This window comes from Schistocerca nitens, chromosome 3 (genome assembly GCF_023898315.1).
Source record: "Schistocerca nitens isolate TAMUIC-IGC-003100 chromosome 3, iqSchNite1.1, whole genome shotgun sequence".
Classification (NCBI taxonomy): Eukaryota; Metazoa; Arthropoda; class Insecta; order Orthoptera; family Acrididae; genus Schistocerca; species Schistocerca nitens.
The window spans coordinates 348,952,301-348,973,079 of record NC_064616.1 but is presented as its reverse complement, the minus strand read 5'-3'; the positions used below and the strand labels follow the sequence as shown (position 1 = coordinate 348,973,079).

At 42.5% G+C, this 20,779-nt stretch overlaps 1 protein-coding gene across 1 annotated transcript in view; it reads right to left on the bottom strand.

Annotated features, from left to right (window-relative positions):
* LOC126248302 (5'-AMP-activated protein kinase catalytic subunit alpha-2) overlaps nucleotides 1–20,779 on the bottom strand; it is a 175,899-nt gene that overhangs the window by 7,547 nt on the left and 147,573 nt on the right. Inside the window, exon 12 of the mRNA XM_049949169.1 lies at nucleotides 20,254–20,434. Within this exon, the coding sequence (XP_049805126.1) occupies nucleotides 20,325–20,434 (110 nt within the window). The 3' untranslated portion in view covers nucleotides 20,254–20,324. The remainder of the gene's footprint in view (nucleotides 1–20,253; nucleotides 20,435–20,779) is intronic.

Sequence of the window (20,779 nt, the reverse complement as noted above, 5' to 3'; positions counted from 1 at the left end):
TTCCCCACAACTGCCATTACATGCTTGTCCCACTTCATATCGCTCTGCAGTGTTACGCCCAAATATTTAATCGACGTGACTGTGTCAAGCACTACACTATTAATGGAGTATTCAAACATTACAGGATTCTTTTTCCTATTCATCTGCAATAATTTACATTTATCTATAAAGGAGATAGCATATAGAACACAAGTGCAACCCATTCCTGAGTACTGTTTGAGTGCTTGGGATCCCACCAGGTCAGATTTAAGGAAGACATTGAAGCAATTCAAAGGCATTTGTAACTGGTAGGTTCAATCAGCACTCAAGTATTAGAGATGCTTTGTGAACTCAAATAGGAACCCCTGGAGGGAAGATGAAGATCTTTTCACAAGGACAATTGTGAAAATTTAGAAACCCAGCATTTGAGGCTTACTGCAGGACAATTCTACTGCTGCCAATGTACAGTACATTTCACATAATGGACCACGCAGATAAGATAAGATAGGAGAAATTACGGCTTGTACACAGGTATGTAGACATTCATTTTTCTGTCAATCCATTTGCGAGCAGAACAGGAAAGCAAAGGCTAATAGTGGTACATCACATGGTGGTTTGGGGAGTATGTATGTAGATGTAGATGAAGAAGAGATTTGTTTCACAGTATCAAAGATGAAATGCTCATGGTTCTTAGGTATTCATTTTAGAGCTCATGTTTACTAGCCTTTTTTGCTTTGAATCATTGTCGTGCTCTAAAATGCCTGAATACTGACCATTCCTCCTGGGACAATATTTATAAGTTTTTAATAGCATATTTAATTACTAGCTGAGAAAATTTGAATGAAGCTGATAAAAATTCAAAGAATAAGTTACAAAATTTGTATTTTTATTTAATAGGAACTCTTTGTTCAGTGGATACATTACTTATCCAACAAAAAGCATCATGGGAAACGTGAAGACTCTTACAACTGAATGTCTTCAAACAATAAAGTAATATGCAGTAATTTTAGAGTTCACAATTAGCCTTTTGGTAACAATTACTTGATCATTCAAACATGAAGTTGGACATGGAGACATCAAACATACAGGTGAGATTACGTAGTGGGAGGTAACAGAAATAGATGTAGAGGTAGAAGTGGTGGTGGTGGTGGTGGTGGTGGTGGTGGTGGTGGTGGTGTTGGTGGGCAAATTTGAGAGAAACATATTAACAAAGGAATTCAGTAGAGTATAAGCATTAAAGTAAAACAGGATAACAAGTAACAATAACAAAGAAAGATATTAATGCACAAAAAATACTAGGGAAAGAAGGTTGAGCCTGTAGGTATGAGTTCTTAAGCTTTTGTCTCACTGCCAGTGGAAATCAAGATGGAGGCAGAGGAGCTGACATGGGTATAATAGCAGAATAGTGCAGAATGCTGCCATTTAAGACATGTGCGAAGTGTGGCATGGGCAGAGCCACTGACACAGGTATTTTCCTGCCACAGCCAATAGACCTGGACTGGCAGTTCTATTGCTGATTTCGACACCTGTGGTCCTTCCCTTAGCCTTGCATAGTGCTCTGTTCTGTGTGCTCTGTGCTCAGTTGCTCGCACTGGTCGCATGTTGTGTTTTCCTTCGTGCTGCCCCGTAGATTAACTGGCACGTCTAGATTCATACCCTCTTCCAGGGTTCAGCTCCTTGCCTTGCAGTGAAGCCACCATCACTTAGCACAGTTACATTCATGCTGTTGTTACAGTTGTGGCCACAGTGACGATTCCACAGGATTATCATACTTGTGCTGATACTAAAGTGGTGACATTCGACATTCACACATGTGTAATGCTCTTCATTGTTTTTCTCCTAGTGTTAAATTGTGGCCACCATGGAACCCGGCATTTTTGCAATGCTCGAAGGAGCAGTAGTGCCTCCAGGAGCAACAACGAAAGCTGCAACAGTAGCAAATGAAGGAACTGTTCAAACATACTGCAGCATTGTTCCTTACTTGTGTCACACTGATAGTCGGCTAGGCATTGGCAGAGAAGCTTTCTTCCCTATTGATGCCGATGTCTGTCGATTTTCATGAGACTACAGAAAGGTGGGAGGATTATCTTGTGCCAATTTTTGCTGCTGAGTGCATGTTTATATGAAATCATTCATTCAGAATTTGAAGCCCTCTACCAACCCTGAAAAACTTACCTGTGATGAACTTCATCAGTTGCTCACGCAGAATTTTGTGTCATCACACCCATCTGGTGGCAACACAGTTACAGTTCAACCAGTACTACAACTTTAATCTTCTTTGATCCATTATGGATCGTGGGACGACGGCTGGTATGAACTTCTTGATGCAATAATTTACCAACAGCCATATGATTTGTAGAAGTTTATTTTATTTTATGAACGTCTATGTGCTACCAGTTTTGGCATTACATTGATGCAATCTTCAGGTCCCACTCATCATAGTCGTAAAATCGCTATACACGGAATGAGCCATATGCAAACCACCTCAGTCTGTGTCACCTGGCCACCAAGAGCTGTTGCAGGACGATTGATTCACGGATCCAGTTATATGGCTCCTTCCATGTATAACGATTTTACGACTATGACGCGTGGGGCGTGAAGATGGCATCAATGTAATGCCGAAACTGGTAGCACATAGAAGTTCATAAAATAAAATAAACTTCTACAAATCATACAGCTGTTGGTAAATTATTGCATCAAGAAGTACTACAACTGGCCAAGGCAGTCTTACATGGCATGGTTCATCAACCTTTAAGACCTCTTGTGCAAGTGTTGTTTTGAGTGTCCCCAGTGAGCTACATTGTATGCAGATTCAATGATTATGGATGTGATCATCAATGTGCATCCCAGCAGTCTGGCCCAAATGTCATTTAGTAAATGTTGGGTTGGGTTAGGTTGTTTTGGGGAAGGAGACCAGACAGCGAGGTCATGGGTCTCATCGGATTACGGAAGGATGGGGAAGGAAGTCGGCCGTGCCCTTTGAAAGGAACCATCCCGGCATTTGCCTGGAGCTATTTAGGGAAATCACAGAAAACCTAAATCAGGATGGTTGGACGCGGGATTGAAACGTCGTCCTCCCGAATGCGAGTCCAGTGTTTAACCACTGCGCCACCTCGCTCGGTTTAGTACATGTGCAACAGGTTTGCCCACACACAGAGGCCGTGTGTGGAGCCTGCCACAAAATAGGACAGTTGGCAACAGTTTATGACAGTCAACGAGTTGCAGGACAGTCATTGGATAACCCCACTGTTTTCCCTAGCCTAGGTGCTGTCCCCAACTTCCTATAATCATTGCCCCAGCGTATTCTGCTCATCACTAGTGGATGTGCAGCATTGGTCAGCATAATCAACTTAGATACATATTGGCTCTTGAGCTGCCCTGGCTGTAAAGGGCATATTGTCAATTTGTCTTATTATAAACAGTGTATTTGTAAGAATGTGGCATGGCAACTTACACTGACAGCGGAACATTCAACATTTTTTCTGAAACCCTGTGACTGTCTTCCATTGAAGCACATAAGTTTGAAATTTCGCTCAAATATGCCTACAATATCCCTCTGTAATGGTGCAAAACAGTGGTTAATTGGAATGTCACCTTCAAGCTCAGGTATCCTTGAACAGCAAGGTGTCAACACACATGAAAAAAGACCACAGCTCACAAGTTCATGTGAGGTGCAAGGTGGGTTAATGATAACACACTGACACAAAATTTCACCACAATTCTGCCCAGAGGCATCATGGATGTGTCACATGATGGTAAGGTCATTGCACTCCCTCTTACCCACATTTCACATCATCTTTTGATTCCTATATGATGGAGGCCAGAACCACAACACCCAACCCTGAAATCACCCAGTTCTCTTATGGGTGGCCATGAAAACATTTCTGATACACAGCTACTCAGAACTGACACAAAAAGCCCTCAAGAGGTGACATAAAGGGCATCCACGAAACCACCCCTTCCCTGGGGCATTGATTCCCACACATTTTGTGGTTGAAAACAACACTTTGCATTGTGAAGAGCAACATAATCACTTTATTGCCGACTTTTTGACACAACTGACACTCCCTGGATGATTCAATCGTTCTCTACGGACACTGTGGTCTGGCACCCCAAGTGAACATGATCACACCCCTATGGAGTGCAGCCTGACTGCAACTTTTGCACTGGTGTACAGGGTGGCACCAACAGGGACCATTTAAAACCATTCAATGAAATCTAAACATGATCCAAAGCAGTAAAGGATGTTTACGCTTTTTCAGCATTCCTGTTTTGTGCTCTCCTGTGGTGGGGCGTTCCAACTCTGACACATGTGTTAATAAAGTGGCAGAAGGCTCCTCTATGATCCGCCAGGTTGGCAACAACTATGTATCTTTGTTGAATGTAACTGATCAGAGGCTTCGACACTCACTCAGCAAAGTGATGAGCCACTGCTGCTTTAGTGCCTGCTTGTTAGGCATATGGAATATAAAGGGTGTACAAGGGGTTGCCTGCCCTCGGACGCTAGAGCAGCAGTGGAATGCCACATAGCTGCATGGATTTCAAAGTCTCTGTACAGATACATTTTTAACGTTCTCAAAAGAAACGTGCAGGTTGCAACTAGTGTCTTGCTGAACTGGGGGAGGGAGGGGGGTAGGGTCTTAGAGGGACCTTTTGCCACTTTATCCATGCACTTGCAATGTTGCACACCCTGTGATCATACCAAAGAAAAGCGCAAAACAGGAGGTCTGAAAAAGCATACACAACCTTTCCTGCTTTGGATTATGTTTGAATTTGCTTTGGATTATGTTTGAATTTTGTCAAATGGTTGTAAATGGTCCCTAGTAGTTCTATCCTGTAGACCAGGGCAAAAATTGTGAACATGCTACACTTCAAATGGGTCAGATTAAGCCTGATGGTGTTTGCAGCCCCACAATGTCTTTACAGAGTTTATGATATCAATCACAGAGGTGTCAAAAGAAAGGTGAAATGTGGGTAAGAGGGGGGTAGGGGGGGGAGGGGGGGGGATTAGTGTTTAACGTCCCGTCGACAACGAGGTCATTAGAGACGGAGCACAAGCTCGGGTGAGGGAAGGATGGGGAAGGAAATCGGCCGTGCCCTTTCAAAGGAACCATCCCGGCATTTGCCTGAAGCGATTTAGGGAAATCACGGAAAACCTAAATCTGGATGGCCGGAGACGGGATTGAACCGTCATCCTCCCGAATGCAAGTCCAGTGTGCTAACCACTGCGCCACCTCGCTCGGTGTAAGAGGGGGGTGTGACGACCTTCCCATCATATGACACATCATGTGAATCTCTGAGCTGTGACCTTTCTTTCCCATGTGTCAACACATTGCTGTCTGAAGTGTCGCTGAGCCCAACAGTGACCTCGCAGGGCTCCATGCCTTCGCACCATTACAGGGTGAGATTTAGGAACATTTGAGCCTAATTTCAAAAATATCTGTCACAATGGGAGACAATTACAGGGTTTTGAAAAAGTGATCCTTAAATTGTGTTTTGCAGTGTACATTTAGTGCCTCAGTTGGCCCCCTTCTGAGATTTGGACTTTTACTATGGTCATATGAGTACCTGTTCAAGAATATCTTGGGTCGGGCCGAAAATTTCGAGGCACACGTTTTTCTTAAGCCATCTGGAATACCTAAACTCTGTCACACCTGTCTCATTCCCATTGCCATCTGCAATAAGGTGAGAAGAGCATCTGTCGAATCTGCAGGCAGTTTTCCAACACCTGCTGGAGATTGACCTTCATTGCAAATTGGGAAAATGTAGTTTTATTTTCCCCAGTGAGACTGACCTTACCCCAGGATGTAACAGCCATTTCCAACTTGCCAGTGCTCAGGAACCTGAAGGTGTTGCAGTCCTTTTTGGACAAGATTTCATATTATGGTAAGTTCATTCTACAGGCCGTGCACGTGTCTCAAGCCCTTAAAAGGCTTCGCCTTAAGGGCATCAAATTTGTCTAGGCTGCAGATTGCCAACAGGCTTTTCAGTCCCTCAAACAGTGTTTGCGGTCCACTCCTTGTTGCGGTCTTGTCACATCAGAGCCCACATGGCACTGAACACTACATCAAATCTCACATGGCAGCAAGCAACCCACCGCACACGCCTCAATGACGCTTTCCACAGCAACACGTAATTATTCACAGATGGTAAAGAAAGCACTGGCCATCCTTTTTGGAATTAAAAAAGTTTCATGTTTTCTTGTATCGCATGAAGTTTCTACTGATCACTGACCACAAGTCTTGGTTCTTCATTCAGCCCTCATTCCGAACTGGCAGATATGACCATCAATTGCAAAGATGTGCACTTTTCCTTAGTAATTATTCTTGTGACATTTGGTACTGGTCCACCACCCAGCATGAAAATGCGGATGCACTATTTCCAGTGGCACCAGATCTGGACTTCAGCCAATTCAGCCTACAGGAGGCTCTCACTTTTGCTTTGGATGATGGATGATGCCTTGCAGCAGGACTTGCTGGATTTACAAGAACAGTAGTAAAAGTCATCCACAAAACTATCATCCAGAATCTTAGCACATATTCAGAGCTCAAAAATAATGTGGTATTTCAAACAGAATGACCTCCTCCATGCCAACCACCATGGATTGCGAACACATCAATCATGCAAAATGGATCTTGCACTTTTCTCACATGATATACCAAAAACTTTGGATAAAGGCAGTCAGGTAGATGCAGTATAGCACATCTACACTTATTGTCAAAAGTATGATCATATGGGGCATCAAGCAAAATTTGTGACTGGATTGAGGATTTCTTGGTAGGGAGGACGCAGCATGTTATGGTATCTTGGATGGAGAGTCATTGACAGATGTAGAAGTTGTTCTGAGGTAACCACAAGCGTCAGAACAAAGATGAAGTACACAAGACCAGAAAAGGAGGTGGGGAAACATCATCCAATAGCCCACTGACAAGGACTGCGGTGCACCAGGAGCGACATCTGCAGGAAATGAATATAAGCACCGCTCCTGCCAGCCTCAGCCGCTCAGATCGGTTCAGTGTACGGACATCAGTGGATGGTTGTAGACCAGCACTTGCAGAACTGTTAGTAGTGATCCAAATCAAGTGCTTACTTGGACGTTGTCTATAATGAAGATTATAATACTGTTTGCATGTCGCCCCTCACTTGTGACATTTGTGGTAAATAAAAAGTTAAGTATTGTCAATCTGATTTCTAGAAATAAAACTACTAATGTTATTTGCTTGGATTGTTGTATGGAATTCTGAGAATGCCCCATCCCTTAGGCACCCTATAAGCGATGAATGGGCAAGATCCTACAACTGGTGACGAGTCTTCAAACGAACTACATGCCAACAGCCACAAAAATTTGTGTGCTTTTCGCACTGGCACCTTAATTCTCTTTTGTCTTTACTTTGCAGGGGTGAATATTGCCTTTAATAGTTTCTTGTCGTTTTTGCTAATCAGTGTTTTCAGGTGGGTGTTGCAGAAAATTTCTTTGCTTTTGTCATTATTTTTGTCTGTTGCACTTGTGTCTTCCAACATGCCCACCAATCCCCTCCCGCCTCCTGCTCAGGCACTGCAGCCGCAAGCATTAGATGCCACACAGCTAATGCAGATGTTTAAGTCCCAGATGCAACAAATCTCCATCCTGCGCACAGAACAGAACAAGCACTGCCTACTGCAGCTGCTATACCACCTTTTCGACAGTTTTGTGACCAAGAAGAGGAATGGCTCGAGTGGTTAGCCCAGTTGGAATCACATCTCATTGCTCACAGCATCCCAGGTACTGTGAAACTTCCATAGCTATTAGCAACAGTAGGAAGTGCAGTATTCAGACTTATCCAGACGTTATATCCTAACACCACTCTAAGTGAACTGTCGTACAACCAAGTAGTACAGTCCCTAACTAACTATTATGACCAACAAGTGAATGTGGTAGCAGCTAGATATCAATTCTTCAATTGCAAAAAACAATCAGAACAAACATATCATGAGTGGGTAACAGATTTTCAGGATACGACAAGGAAATGCGAATTTAAATGTGCTTACGGTGCTTTATATTCAGATATTATGTTGTGTGATGCGATCATCTACAATGTACCTGATGTCAAAATCAGAGAACAGATTTTGAAACAGTCCGATCCATCATTTCAGCAGATAGTGCAAATACTAGATCAGTACAATTCCGGTGCCATGTTGGCTCATACATTTGAACAGCCAGCTACTTCACGAGTTGAGTCCCTTAGCTGTGATCGCCCCATTCTGCACCGGTGGCTTGTGCTCGCCACGCCGAGTAAACAACACCTGTCCACACCGCATAAGCAGTTTGCTAAACAGGCGGCTCCACAGGCTAACAGAATAAAGTCTTACCCTCAGTGTTATACATGGCAGAAACGCCAAGACTGTCCCTCCCGACAGGCTCAGTGTTACGCTTGTGGTAGGAAAGGACATTTGCTGGTAGGAAAGGACATGTGCAATCTGTATGTTTGAAATGGAACAAACTTAAGAATTCGGCCCACTCACAAAAATCTAGTCACAGGGCCCAGGTCATTAATACAGTATATTCCAAGTCTGCAACTAGCGAGTGTGCAGTTTTGTCAGTGATGCGTCAGTCAAACAAACTTTTTGTTCATTTAATTATTTGTGGAAAATGTGTGAAATTTCAGTTGGACATGGGTGCCTCCTTCACACTGCTAAGTTGTCACAATTATGACCTGTTAGGCTCCCCATGCCTATCTAAAACTAGCACGCAACTGATGGCATACAATGGACAAGACATTCTCGTTCTCAAAACATGTACTTTGCCTGCAATGTGTCGCTCACATACGCGAACAGTGACTTTTACAGTACTACAATCATGCGAGTGTCCAAACATATTTGGTCTTGATTCTTTTGATTTGTTTGGCTTTAACATTCAGGACAATGTGTTGTCAGTGTCTGCCATCAATGCAAAAGACAGTGTAGCTATCTTGCTAAAAGAATTCCCGGAACTCATTTTTTGAAGGTTTAGGAAAGGCCAACCTTTTTTTTTTTTTTGTGTGTGTGCATATTACGCTGGAAGACAATGCTCAGCCGAAATTTTGCTGGGCCAGAACTGTTTCCATTGCATTACATAACAAAGTCGCTCATCGACAAATGAGGCGCTGGATGCTACTTTTCAAAAATCGATTTGCACAATGCATATCTTCAAATACTGCTCGATGAAGAATCTCAAAAAGTGTGTGTAGTAAACACTCATTTGGGCTTGTTTAAATATTTGTGTTTGCCTTTTGGCAGTGCTTCCGCACCCACCATTTTCCAGTAGTATTTGGAACAACTGACTCAATGAGTGCCAAACTGTTCAAACTACTGTATTTGGACGATATTGTCGTAGCAGGTCGTACACCTGAAGAACATATTGCACATTGTTTCACGTGTTATCTGATGCAGGGCTTAAGTGTAGACTGGATAAGTATGATTTTTTTAAAACCTGAATTACACTATCTTGGTCATGTCGTAAACAGTCAAGGTGTACATCATCCTCAGTCGCATTTGTTAGTCATATGAGACTTGCCAGATTCTCACAATATCGCAGAATTGCAGTCAGTTTTAGAGAAAAATCAACTATTATATTCAGTTCATAGCAAATGCTGCACAAATTGCAGCTCCATTGCATTGCTTGCATCGCAAGATCATCCCCTTTATTGGACAGATGAGTGCCAAGTAGCTTTTCAAAAACTTAAAGATGCACTGCTCCATGATCGATGCTTAGTTCACTCTGATCGTGACAAACCAGCTGTATTGCAAGTTGACGTTTCCTCTTACGGAATCGGTGCAGTGCTTTTGCACAGAATTGGTGATAAAGACAGACCTATTACTTTCCCATCAAAAGTGTTGTCCAAAGTTCAGTGTAACTATTCACAAATTGAAAAAGAGGCTTTGGCTACTGTATATGGTGTCACCAAGTTTCACCACTATTTGTATGGCATAAAATTCTACTTAGGAACATATCACAAGCCTTTGCAGTCATTGTTTCATCCTACGAAACCAGTTCTGGTACGAACTACCCAAAAATTGCAATGATGGGCTTTGTTGTTGTCGCAATACCAGTACAAGATTGTGTATCGTCTGACAGCTCAACATGATAATGTGGACACACTTTCACGTCTTCTGGTTAGCCCTGATACTTCTGCTGCTTTGATGCTTCTGCTGCATCTTGTCACATCGATGCTCAGGATTCTGAATTGCTTCAGACTTTTCCACTGAACTATAGGAAAATTGCACAGGCCATGGAAGCTGATCCTGATATGAACATTTTGCTCAACTACATTTGCACATCTTAGCCTTGTTCCTTGCATAGCATAAAGAACTCTGTAGTAAGCCGATACTTTGCACATCAGCATAGCCTCACTGTACAGAAAGGTGTGATTCTGTTTCAGAATGACAGTGGACAGTCACACGTGTTGATCCCTAAAGCTTTGCAAAAAGAAGTGTTTGAAGTTACTTCACCAAGAACACTGGGGGATTGTTCGTACGAAACAGTTTGCGCATCGACACTGTAGTTGGCAGGGTATGGACGCCCAAATACAACAGATGACATCACAGTGTCATGCATGTGCGGAAAATCAGTCCGCTTCACCACAAAAGTTCTCTGCTTGGCCTAAGTCACAATCACCATGGCAACGTGTGCACATAGACTTTTCGGGACCTCTTTCGAACACTCGTTGTTTGACTGTGGTTGACTCATATAGCAAGTTTCCTTTTGCTGTGCCCATGAACTCGACAATGTCACATAGCACAATTCAGGTGTTGTCATCGATTTTTTGCCTAGAAGGTTTACCTGAAGTAATAGTGTCAGACAATGGACTTCAGTTCACGTCAAATGAATCTGAAACATTCTGTGAATGCAATGGCATTTAGCACCTAACTAGTGCACTGTTTCAGCCATAGTCAAACGGTGAAGCGGAATGTTTTATCAGAACATTCAAGCAGTAGATGGCCAAACTTTGCTCCCCACACACCAGGGATCAAGCACTGCAACTGTTTCTCACCTCATATCTTTCGTACCCATGAGATGGACCTTCACTGGCAGAATTGCTTCACGGCCGCCACCATCGGACACTGTTCCATCTGCTCCACCCTCCTGAGCATCCGGCACAGAAGGAAGGCCGCAAGTATCGCTTCGCACCACATCATATTGTCTTTCACAAGGTTTTTAGCAGCAGCAGACGGTGAGCACTAGGTGAGATCGTCCGTTGACTTGGCGCTTGCATGTATCTTCTTTCAGGTCCAGATGGTTTGCAGCGCCACTGCCAAAATCAACTTCTATCTGTCATGTCCACGATGATGTTTCAGTCTTTCTTCCCCCAGATTAATGAGTCCAGAGGGCAGCGCGGCCACAGCAGCTGCCAGAGGGTGTCATCACAACACCGTGGGACGGCCCCATGGAGACGGAGCCTTTGCCTCCTCCGCCTCCTCTCATCCTACTGATGAAGCTGGACCCACCCACAATGCAACAGTTGCCACCTTCTTCATCTGGTTCATGGCAGCAGGAGGTGGACATGTGCCCTTCTGGTCATTTTCTGGGGGACGTTTCCGCCAGAGCACAGGCCGGATGGCCGGCTACGGCCTGAAGCTTGAGGTCCCCTATGGCCACAGCTTCCGGCCCAGCATTGCGCCCACACTCCTGCATCCCCTGTCATGGTCAAATTCCCTACACAATGACTGTCCATCACTTTGGCGGGGAGGAATGTTCTGGCATAACCAAAAGTGTTGGAACCAAGATGAAGAATGCAAGACCAGAAAAGGAGGTGAGGAAATATCAGCTAATAGCCCGCTGACAAGGACCGCACTGAGCTAGGAATGTCATCTGCAAGAAGTGAATATAAGCACCACTCCTGCTAGTCTCGGCCACTCGGATCGGCTCAGTATACGGACATCAGTGGATGATTGTAGACCAGCACTCACAGAACTGTTAGTAGTGATCCATAGCAAGTGATTACTTGGACTTTTGTCTATAGGGAAGATCATGCTACTGTTTGCATGTCATCCCTCACTTGTGACATTTGCAGTAAATAAAAAGTTAAGAATTGTCAATCTGCTTTCTAGGAATAAAACTACTAATGTTATTTGCTTGAACTGTTGTATATCATTCTGAGGACGCTGCATCCCTTAGGCACCCTATAAGTGATGAGTGGGCGAGATCCAATAGAAGTAACTATGGATGTGCCCCAGGAAAGTGTGTTGTAGAGATGGGCAAACTGAAACACGTAACTGTTTCGAAACAAATGAAACAGTACAATGTAATGTTTCGGTACGCTGTTTCGGAACAGTGAAACAGTTTGTGTTTCGTAATCTAATAAACGTACACATTTTATCATCTTGACTGTCTACTGTGTAAGAATGTCCATAGAAGCACAAATGAGGTGCGAGAGCGATAATCATATCGCAGAAAGTATGAAACTATCCTTTAGGCGTCTTGGCAGTTTCCTATTTCCTGAAGCAAATGCGCTGCTTTCGTGTCGTGTGACTTTCATACTTTTCAATTGGCCGAGGACAGGCATAGCTGAAGACAGAAGAACCACCACAAACGGAACTGGAGGTGGGAGCAAACTGCAGAAACAACAGATATGCTACTGGGATTCCCACATTCCGTTAGTATGGGTAATATACCCATCCTGCTAATTTCCATGCACGCAAGGGAATCATTGTGGGTAATAGGCACAGTGACTATAGACTCACAAATAACGCTAAATAATTCGAATAAATAACAAAATATAATAGAAAAAAATTTTGCCTTTCAAGGTGTTTCAAACCGTTACTATAAATTCACCATGCTTCCCAACCCTTCCCGTTCACCATTACACTATCAGTGATATGTCAAACAGATTGCTTGCAATGACACCTACATCAAATTTATGTATATGTCTAATAACTGTCACTCTACGCCTTTTTTTATTCAAAATGTTGTAGGCTTACTTGCGTTTCTTAATATGATTACTGCACATGAACAGAAAAGCGTATGTTATAAAAAAAGTGCAATTTAACTTAATGATTTTCACATATTCATTATTTTGAATGTGAATAGTATTCGTTGTTTTATTGTTTGGTTAATGTTTATAAAGGACATGTTACGCCATTTCGAAACAGGACAGTCAGCTAGAAACGAAGCTTTATTTTCGGATATCTTAAGCTTCATGCTATTGCTTGTCAAAAAGATTTAGACACTCCTGAAAGTGTTTCATGAAGTGGTATGTTGTGTTTCAGTACCTGTGCCGAGCCCGAATCTCGTCCGACACAGAGCGGAATGAAACATCACTGTTTCGATACAATCAGTCCGTTCCAAGTACAGGTGGACTGAAACAGCCTTATTTTGAAACAACGATACAGTTTCTGTGTCTGGCTCGAGATCGAATCTGGTCCGGTTATCCGAGACAGGGGCGGAATGAAACACCACTGTTTCGAAACAGTGAACCACAGCCGTTCCGGAACACTGAAACAGTTCCACGTATCGATACACTGTATCGAAAAATAGAAACAGTGGCCAAGTCTAGTATGTTGGGACCCTTGTTGTTCTTGTTGTATGTTAATGACCTTGCAGACAATATTAATAGTAACCTCAGACCTTTTGCAGGTAATGCAGTTATCTATAGTGAAGTACTGTCTGAACGAAGCTTCATAAATATTCATTTAGATCTGGAAAAGATTTCTATGTGGTGTAAATATTGGCAACTTGCTTTAAAAGTTCAGAAATATAAAACTGTGCTCTTCACAAAACAAAGAAAAATAGTAGCCTATGACTATAACATACATGAGTCACAGCTGGAATTGGCCAACTCCTACAGGTACCTGGGTGTACCGTATTTACTCGAATCTAAGCCGCACTCAAATCTAAGCCGCACCTGAAAAATGAGACTCGAAATCGAGGAAAAAAAATTTTCCCGAATCTAAGCCGCACCTGAAATTTGAGACTCGAAATTCAAAGGGAGACAAAAGTTTTAGGCCACATCTCCAAATCGAAACAAAGTTGGTCCATTGTAATATGAGACACAATTTAGATCGAATGAATGACGATACAGCTACAGTAGTTTGGTTCGAGTTGTAAGCTTAGGAGTTACGCTTTGCCAGGTAGCCATTGCTATGAGTCAGGCGCTCCGTCCTTATTTATATGGGTACGATTCCTTTTTCAAGTGCTTTGTCTGGTTTGAATTGATTGCTTATTTTTCTTTGATCTGATAAGCGCCGTTTTCTTTGTTATAGGTGTTTACGTCACTCTAAGCTGAAAATGCATTACTGTACTGTGTCATGCATTGTTTGTTGCATTCTGATAGTGCGTGTTTACGGCCTGTCGCCGCTCGCGGCATGGCTTCCTTTTGTGTGCGCTACCGTCGCTTATAATTTAAAAAAAAAAAAAAGAGGAATCGTCTCATTAGTGAAACAATGGCAAGATACTGGTATTTGTTGTTACTTACACTGCTGCTTTCTTTGCTAATGATTAACAAGAACCAAATAATAGACTGCGTATGATAGATGTTCTGAACGACAGTTTAGCGAAAATTTTTCTCCGTTTGAAAATCTTTGCAGATGCCTCTTTAGTACATTACATTCTGCATAGAAATTAGAGTCATCTTAGATTTAAAAATCTAGTCAGTTGCCGGGGTGGAGAAAAAAGCTCGTCTTCCACCTGTTTTTTTTTTTTTTTTTTTTTTTTTTTTTTTTTTTTTTTTTTTTTTTTTTTTAAAATGACGCAGCGGTTTTGGTGCCAGTAATTATCTTTGTGCCTACAAAGCATGCCTATGTAGCGCTACATATATTCGACGGCAGAAGTTAGTTGTGGCGGCACCCACAAACATTTTGCAGAACTTCCGCTTGCTTTTCACTCGATTCTAAGCCGCAGGCGGTGTTTTGGATTACAAAAACTGGAAAAAAAGTGCGGCTTAGATTCGAGTAAATATGGTAACTCTTTGTAGGGATATGAAATGGCCACACATGCTCAGTCGTGGATACAGCAGGTTGTAGACTTCGGTTTACTGGTAGAATACTGGGAAAATCCAATCAGAGTAAAAAGGACACTGCTTACAACTCACTCGTGTGACTCATTCTGTAATACTGCTCAAGTGTGTGGGTCCCATACCAAATAGGATTAGCAGGGGATGTTGAATGTATACAGAGAAGGGCAGCACGAATGCTTACAGATTTGTTTGACCTGAGGAAATGTTTCACAGAGAAGCTGAAGAAACTGAACTGGCAGACTCTTGAAGAAATCCTACTTACAAAGTTTCAAGAGACAGCTTTAAATGATGATTAAACAATCATTCTTCCCACGCTCAATATAGGAATGGAACGGCAAGAAACTCTAATAACTAGTATAATGGAACGTACATTCTGCCATGCGCTTCACAGTGGTTTGCAGAGTACAGACGTGGATTTAGATTCCAGCATCTAACTCCTGCCTCTCACCCAGCATCTAACTTGGACGTGGAGCACTTCATGCATAAGTTCAACACCCAAATGAAGAAATATGTGTCTGTCTCGTCCTGCAATGATACCCTATCAAGTTTCCTGGCTATGTACCGGGAGATATTGGTTAACAGTTGTCTGCTGGAACACTTGCATCAGCACAGACCACTCGATCTTTTGGATTTGTTGCACCCCAATTCGCATGCCCCAGACCATTACTCCCCACTGTGTTTATCTCAAGGGGTTGCCGTTTGGGCCCCATTCTTTCGACTGGCAATAGGGCTGGCTGCCGAGTGTAATGGTGAGCCACAAAGGCTGGTAATTGTTTGTGATGGATGTTGGTTGAGAGCAACCATTCCATCATTCTAATCATAATCAGTTGCAGCTATGACCTGTTGGACCTTTGACACCACCGTCTCCAAGCCAGCCAGACAATGGGGTCAGTCAAGGCATTATTCTGCACCGTCCACTGTCCTGCCTTCGACTGCTGAATAGAGCAGTAGCAGGGCTAGTTCCTTAGTCTCCCACTGCAGAGCCCATCAAGTTAGAATGGGTGCCCCCTTTCGCTGTTAACCTGTGGCAGAGTCCTTGTTCCCACCTATGACATTGGACCAAGTGATACCCCAGCCTCTGCAAGCTGCTGCCTCTCTGGCAGAGCAAGCTGCATCAGTGTTGCCTTCCTTCATTGGTCACTCCACTGCGTGAGAAACTCAAGCCCTCTCCAGTTTTGCAACAGAGGTCACCGCACAAGCTGGGCCATTTTTGGCCCTACATGGTCTTTTCAGGAGGAGAGGATTCAGTATCCACACCTGAAGACATAGGGATGGATGCAGAGAACTGGCATGGGACTACAGCGGAATAGCACAGAAAGCTGCCACAGAGTGCACACATAAAGCATGGCATGGACAGAGGCACTGACCCAAGTATTTAGCGCCCCGCATATTAACTCACATGTCAAGATCTGTTTGCTCTTCTGGGGTTTATCTCCTTGGCTTGCAATCGAGCCACTATTGGTTAGCACAGTTAACAGTCATGCTGACAGTGATGATTCCACAATGTTGTCATGCCGACACTGATATTAAATACAGAAGAGAGACAGGGTTGGGTGGGAAAGTGATATCTTCAACAGGTTATATAAACGGAATCTGCTGAATTAAAGTGTCTGAGCACATATCTGATTGTGATGTTTGATGAGTCCTTACATAGACACTGGAATGTAAGGTACAGAGTTTTCATAAAGAAAGAGAAAAGAAGAAAAAAATGTGATATTATTTAAGTCAGAACAAAATGACCATTCTAACATCTTGAGAACAAACATGTTTGGGACTTGAGGATGTTATGTGACACAGTAAAAATATCACATAGCTCCCAGCCTGATGAAAAGCTTTTGATTTGTCTTCACGATAGTGGCTTGCATGTTAATTTCTCCACTCACTTTATCCCTTCCACTAGACAAAAATCTGAGGCTATTATCAGGAAGTCTAACCACCATGTTGGTGGCTAGCAATGCAAAAAAAAAAAAAAACTATATCAAGGTGGCAGTCTATGTGACACAGTGTGAACGGAATATGGAGAAATTATTCAGTAAGCTTAGTGTGCAGAGAATATACAAAGCTGGGAAGGGTTTGATCAAATGGCTCCTTGTAATGGTCCAGCAATTGATATTGAGTTGCGAACAGGCATACCTCATAATATATTCATTTTCTTCGGTCATCCACATCAGTGGAAAAATAATGGTAAACTGCTACGATGCATCAACAACATTGATGTGCCATCCAAGTATATGCCCAGGGTGAAAAGCAGGATGGGTGGCCATCTACAGTGCACTAATGTACATCTACATCTACATCTACATCATCCACATCTACATCTACATCTACATTTATACTCCGCAAGCCACCCAACAGTGTGTGGTGGAGGGCACTTTACGTGCCACTGTCATTACCTCCCTTTCCTGTTCCAGTCGCGTATGGTTCGCAAGAAGAACGACTGCTGGAAAGCCTCCGTGCGCGCTCAAATCTCTCTAATTCTACATTCATGATCTCCTCGGGAGGTATAAGTAGGAGGAAGCAATATATTTGATACCTCATCCAGAAACGCACCCTCTCGAAACCTGGACAGCAAGCTACACCACGATGCAGAGCGCCTCTCTTGCAGAGTCTGCCACTTGAGTTTGCTAAACATCTCCGTAATGTTACCACGCTTACCAAATGACCCTGTGATGAAACGCGCTGCTCTTCTTTGGATCTTCTCTATCTCCTCTGTCAACCTGACCTGGTACGGAACACACATTGATGAGCAATACTCAAGTATAGGTCGAACGAGTGTTTTGTAAGCCACCTCCTTCGTTGCTGGACTACATTTTCTAAGGACTCTCCCAATGAATCTCAACCTGGCACCCACCTTCCCAACAATTAATTTCATAAGATCGTTCCACTTTAAATCATTCCGCACGCATACTCCCAGATATTTTACAGAAGTAACTGCTACCAGTGTTTGTTCCGCTATCATATAATCATACAATAAAGGATCCTTCTTTCTATGTATTCGCAATACATTACATTTGCCTATGTTAAGGGTCAGTTGCCACTCCCTGCACCAAGTGCCTATTCGCTGCAGATCTTCCTGCATTTTGCTGCAATTTTCTAATGCTGCAACTTCTCTGTATACTACAGCATCATCTGCGAAAAGCCGCATGGAACTTCCGACACTATCTACTAGGTCATTTATATAGATTGTGAAAAGCAATGGTCCCATAACACACCCCTGTGGCACGCCAGAGGTTACTTTAACGTATGTAGACGTCTCTCCATTGAGAACAACATGCTGTGTTCTGTTTGCTAAAAACTCTTCAATCCAGCCACACAGCTGGTCTGATATTCCGTAGGCTCTTACTTTGTTTATCAGTTGACAGTACGGAACTGTATCAAATGCCTTCCGGAAGTCAAGGAAAATGGCATCTACCTGGGAGCCTGTATCTAATATTTTCTGGGTATCATGAACAAATAAAGCGAGTTGGGTCTCACACGATCGCTGTTTCCGGAATCCATGTTGATTCCTACAGAGTAGATTCTGGGTTTCCAGAAATGACATGATACGTGAGCAAAAAACATATCCTAAAATTCTACAATAGATCGATGTTAGAGATATAGGCCTATAGTTTTGCGCATCTGCTCGACAACCCTTTTCAAAAACTGGAACTACCTGTGCTCTTTTCCAATCATTTGGAACCTTCCATTCGTCTAGAGACTTGCAGTACATGGCTGTTAGAAAGGGGCAAATTCTTTCGTGTACCCTGTGTAGAATCAAATTGGTATCCTGTCAGGTCCAGTGGACTTTCCTCTGTTGAGTGATTTCAGTTGCTTTTCTATTCCTTGGACACTTATTTCAATGTCAGCCATTTTTTCGTTCATACGAGGATTTAGAGAAGGAACTGCAGGGCGGTCTTCCTCTGTGAAACAGCTTTGGAAAACGTACCTGTCTAAAACGCATTTTACGACTGCCTTGAACTTTTTCCATAAACACTCAACATTGTCAGCGTCGGAACAGAAATTTTCGTTTTGATCTGTTAGGTAGTCTGAAATCCGCCTCCTATTACTCTTGCTAAATAGATAAACCTTTCTCCCTTTTTTTATATTCCTATGAACTTCCATATTCAGGGATGCTGCAACGGCCTTATGATCACTGATTTCCTGTTCTGCGCTTATGGAGTCAAAAAGTTCGGGTCTGTTTGTTATCAGTAGGTCCAAGATGTTATCTCCACGAGTCGGTTCTCTGTTTAATTGCTCGAGGTAATTTTCGGATAGGGCACTCAGTATAATGTCACTCAATGCTCTGTCCCTACCACCTGTCCTAAACATCTGAGTGTCCCAGTCTATATCTGGTAAATTGAAATCTCCACCTAAGACTATAACATGCTGAGAAAATTTAAGTGAAAGGTATTCCAGATTTAATCTCAGTTGTTCTGCCACTAATGCTGCTGAGTTGGGAGGTCAGTAAAAGGAGCCAATTATTAACCTAGCTCGGTTGCTGAGTATAACCTCCACCCATAATAATTCACAGTAACTATCCACTTCTATTTCACTACAGGATAAACTACTACTAACAGCGACAAACATGCCACCACCGGTTGCATGCAATCTATCCTTTCTAAACACCGTCTGTGCCTTTGTAAAAATTTCGGCAGAATTTATCTCTGGCTTCAGCCAGCTTTCCACACCTATAATGATTTCAGCTTCAGTGCTTTCTATCTGCGCTTGAAGTTCCGCTACTTTACCAACGCAGCTTCGATAGTTTACAATTACAATACCGACTGCTGCTTGGTCCCCGCATGTCCTGACTTGGCCCCACACGCTCTGAGGCAGTTGCCCTTTCTGTACTTGCCCAAGGCTATCTAACCTAAAAAACCGCCCAGTCCACACCACATAACCCCTGCTACCCGTGTAAAAGTACAGTTCTCAGAAAGGCAGATATAGTTCTCAGCACAATGTTACAAATGGAGCTCTGCACCAAACATTCAATACATGTTCTTTCCTAGATGTAAAACAATCATCAGATGTGATTTTAGAGCATGGGAGTCTGGAACCATAAAACAGTGGAAATGAATTGCCTCATTTGATGAATCGCACTTTTCGCTACCCTACAAGTGATTGTGCCAGGATATATTGTCATCTACAAGAACACCTGCTCAAAAAATGCATTTTAGGATGTACACAGATCAGTATTTTTGTTCATGTTGTATGTACACTCCTACAAACATAATTTTTTTAGTAACAACAACAATATCACATCCCACAACAACTGATGAAATGACTCACAAATTCTTTAGAAGATTCAAGTAATACTAAATCTACTAACCACTTTAGTATCATATCTTCTGCAACTGAATATATAGCCACTGTATGGATCAGTGACTATTACGACAGATGTCAGCGAGCAAGCTGAGTGATCAAGGCTGCACACATCTCAAAAAACTCCATTGTATGATGACCAGTTTGCTTCTGCTGCTGTTCACTTGACTCTACAGGTACAGTTACAGCTAAAAATTGAAAGTAAACAAACAATTAGTTATTCATGTCACAGTAATTTGTTACTGCCATGTTCTGCAACAGGTAAACAAATGTATGACACTTACACTCATACAGCTACTGAATAAAACTGACCAATTACAATTGTCTGCATGTAAATGGATTTCTTGATTGACTAAAAACTTTATACTACTTTAAGTTTAAGATAAATATATCATTGGACAAGCTATTTCATATGACACACACAATAATATCAACAAAAAATTGACACTGCCACTCTTCAGACAGCTTACACATAATGTTTTGTTTTTCAGTAAATGACAACATAAGAAATCTGTTGGTGAGTTAGTTTCATA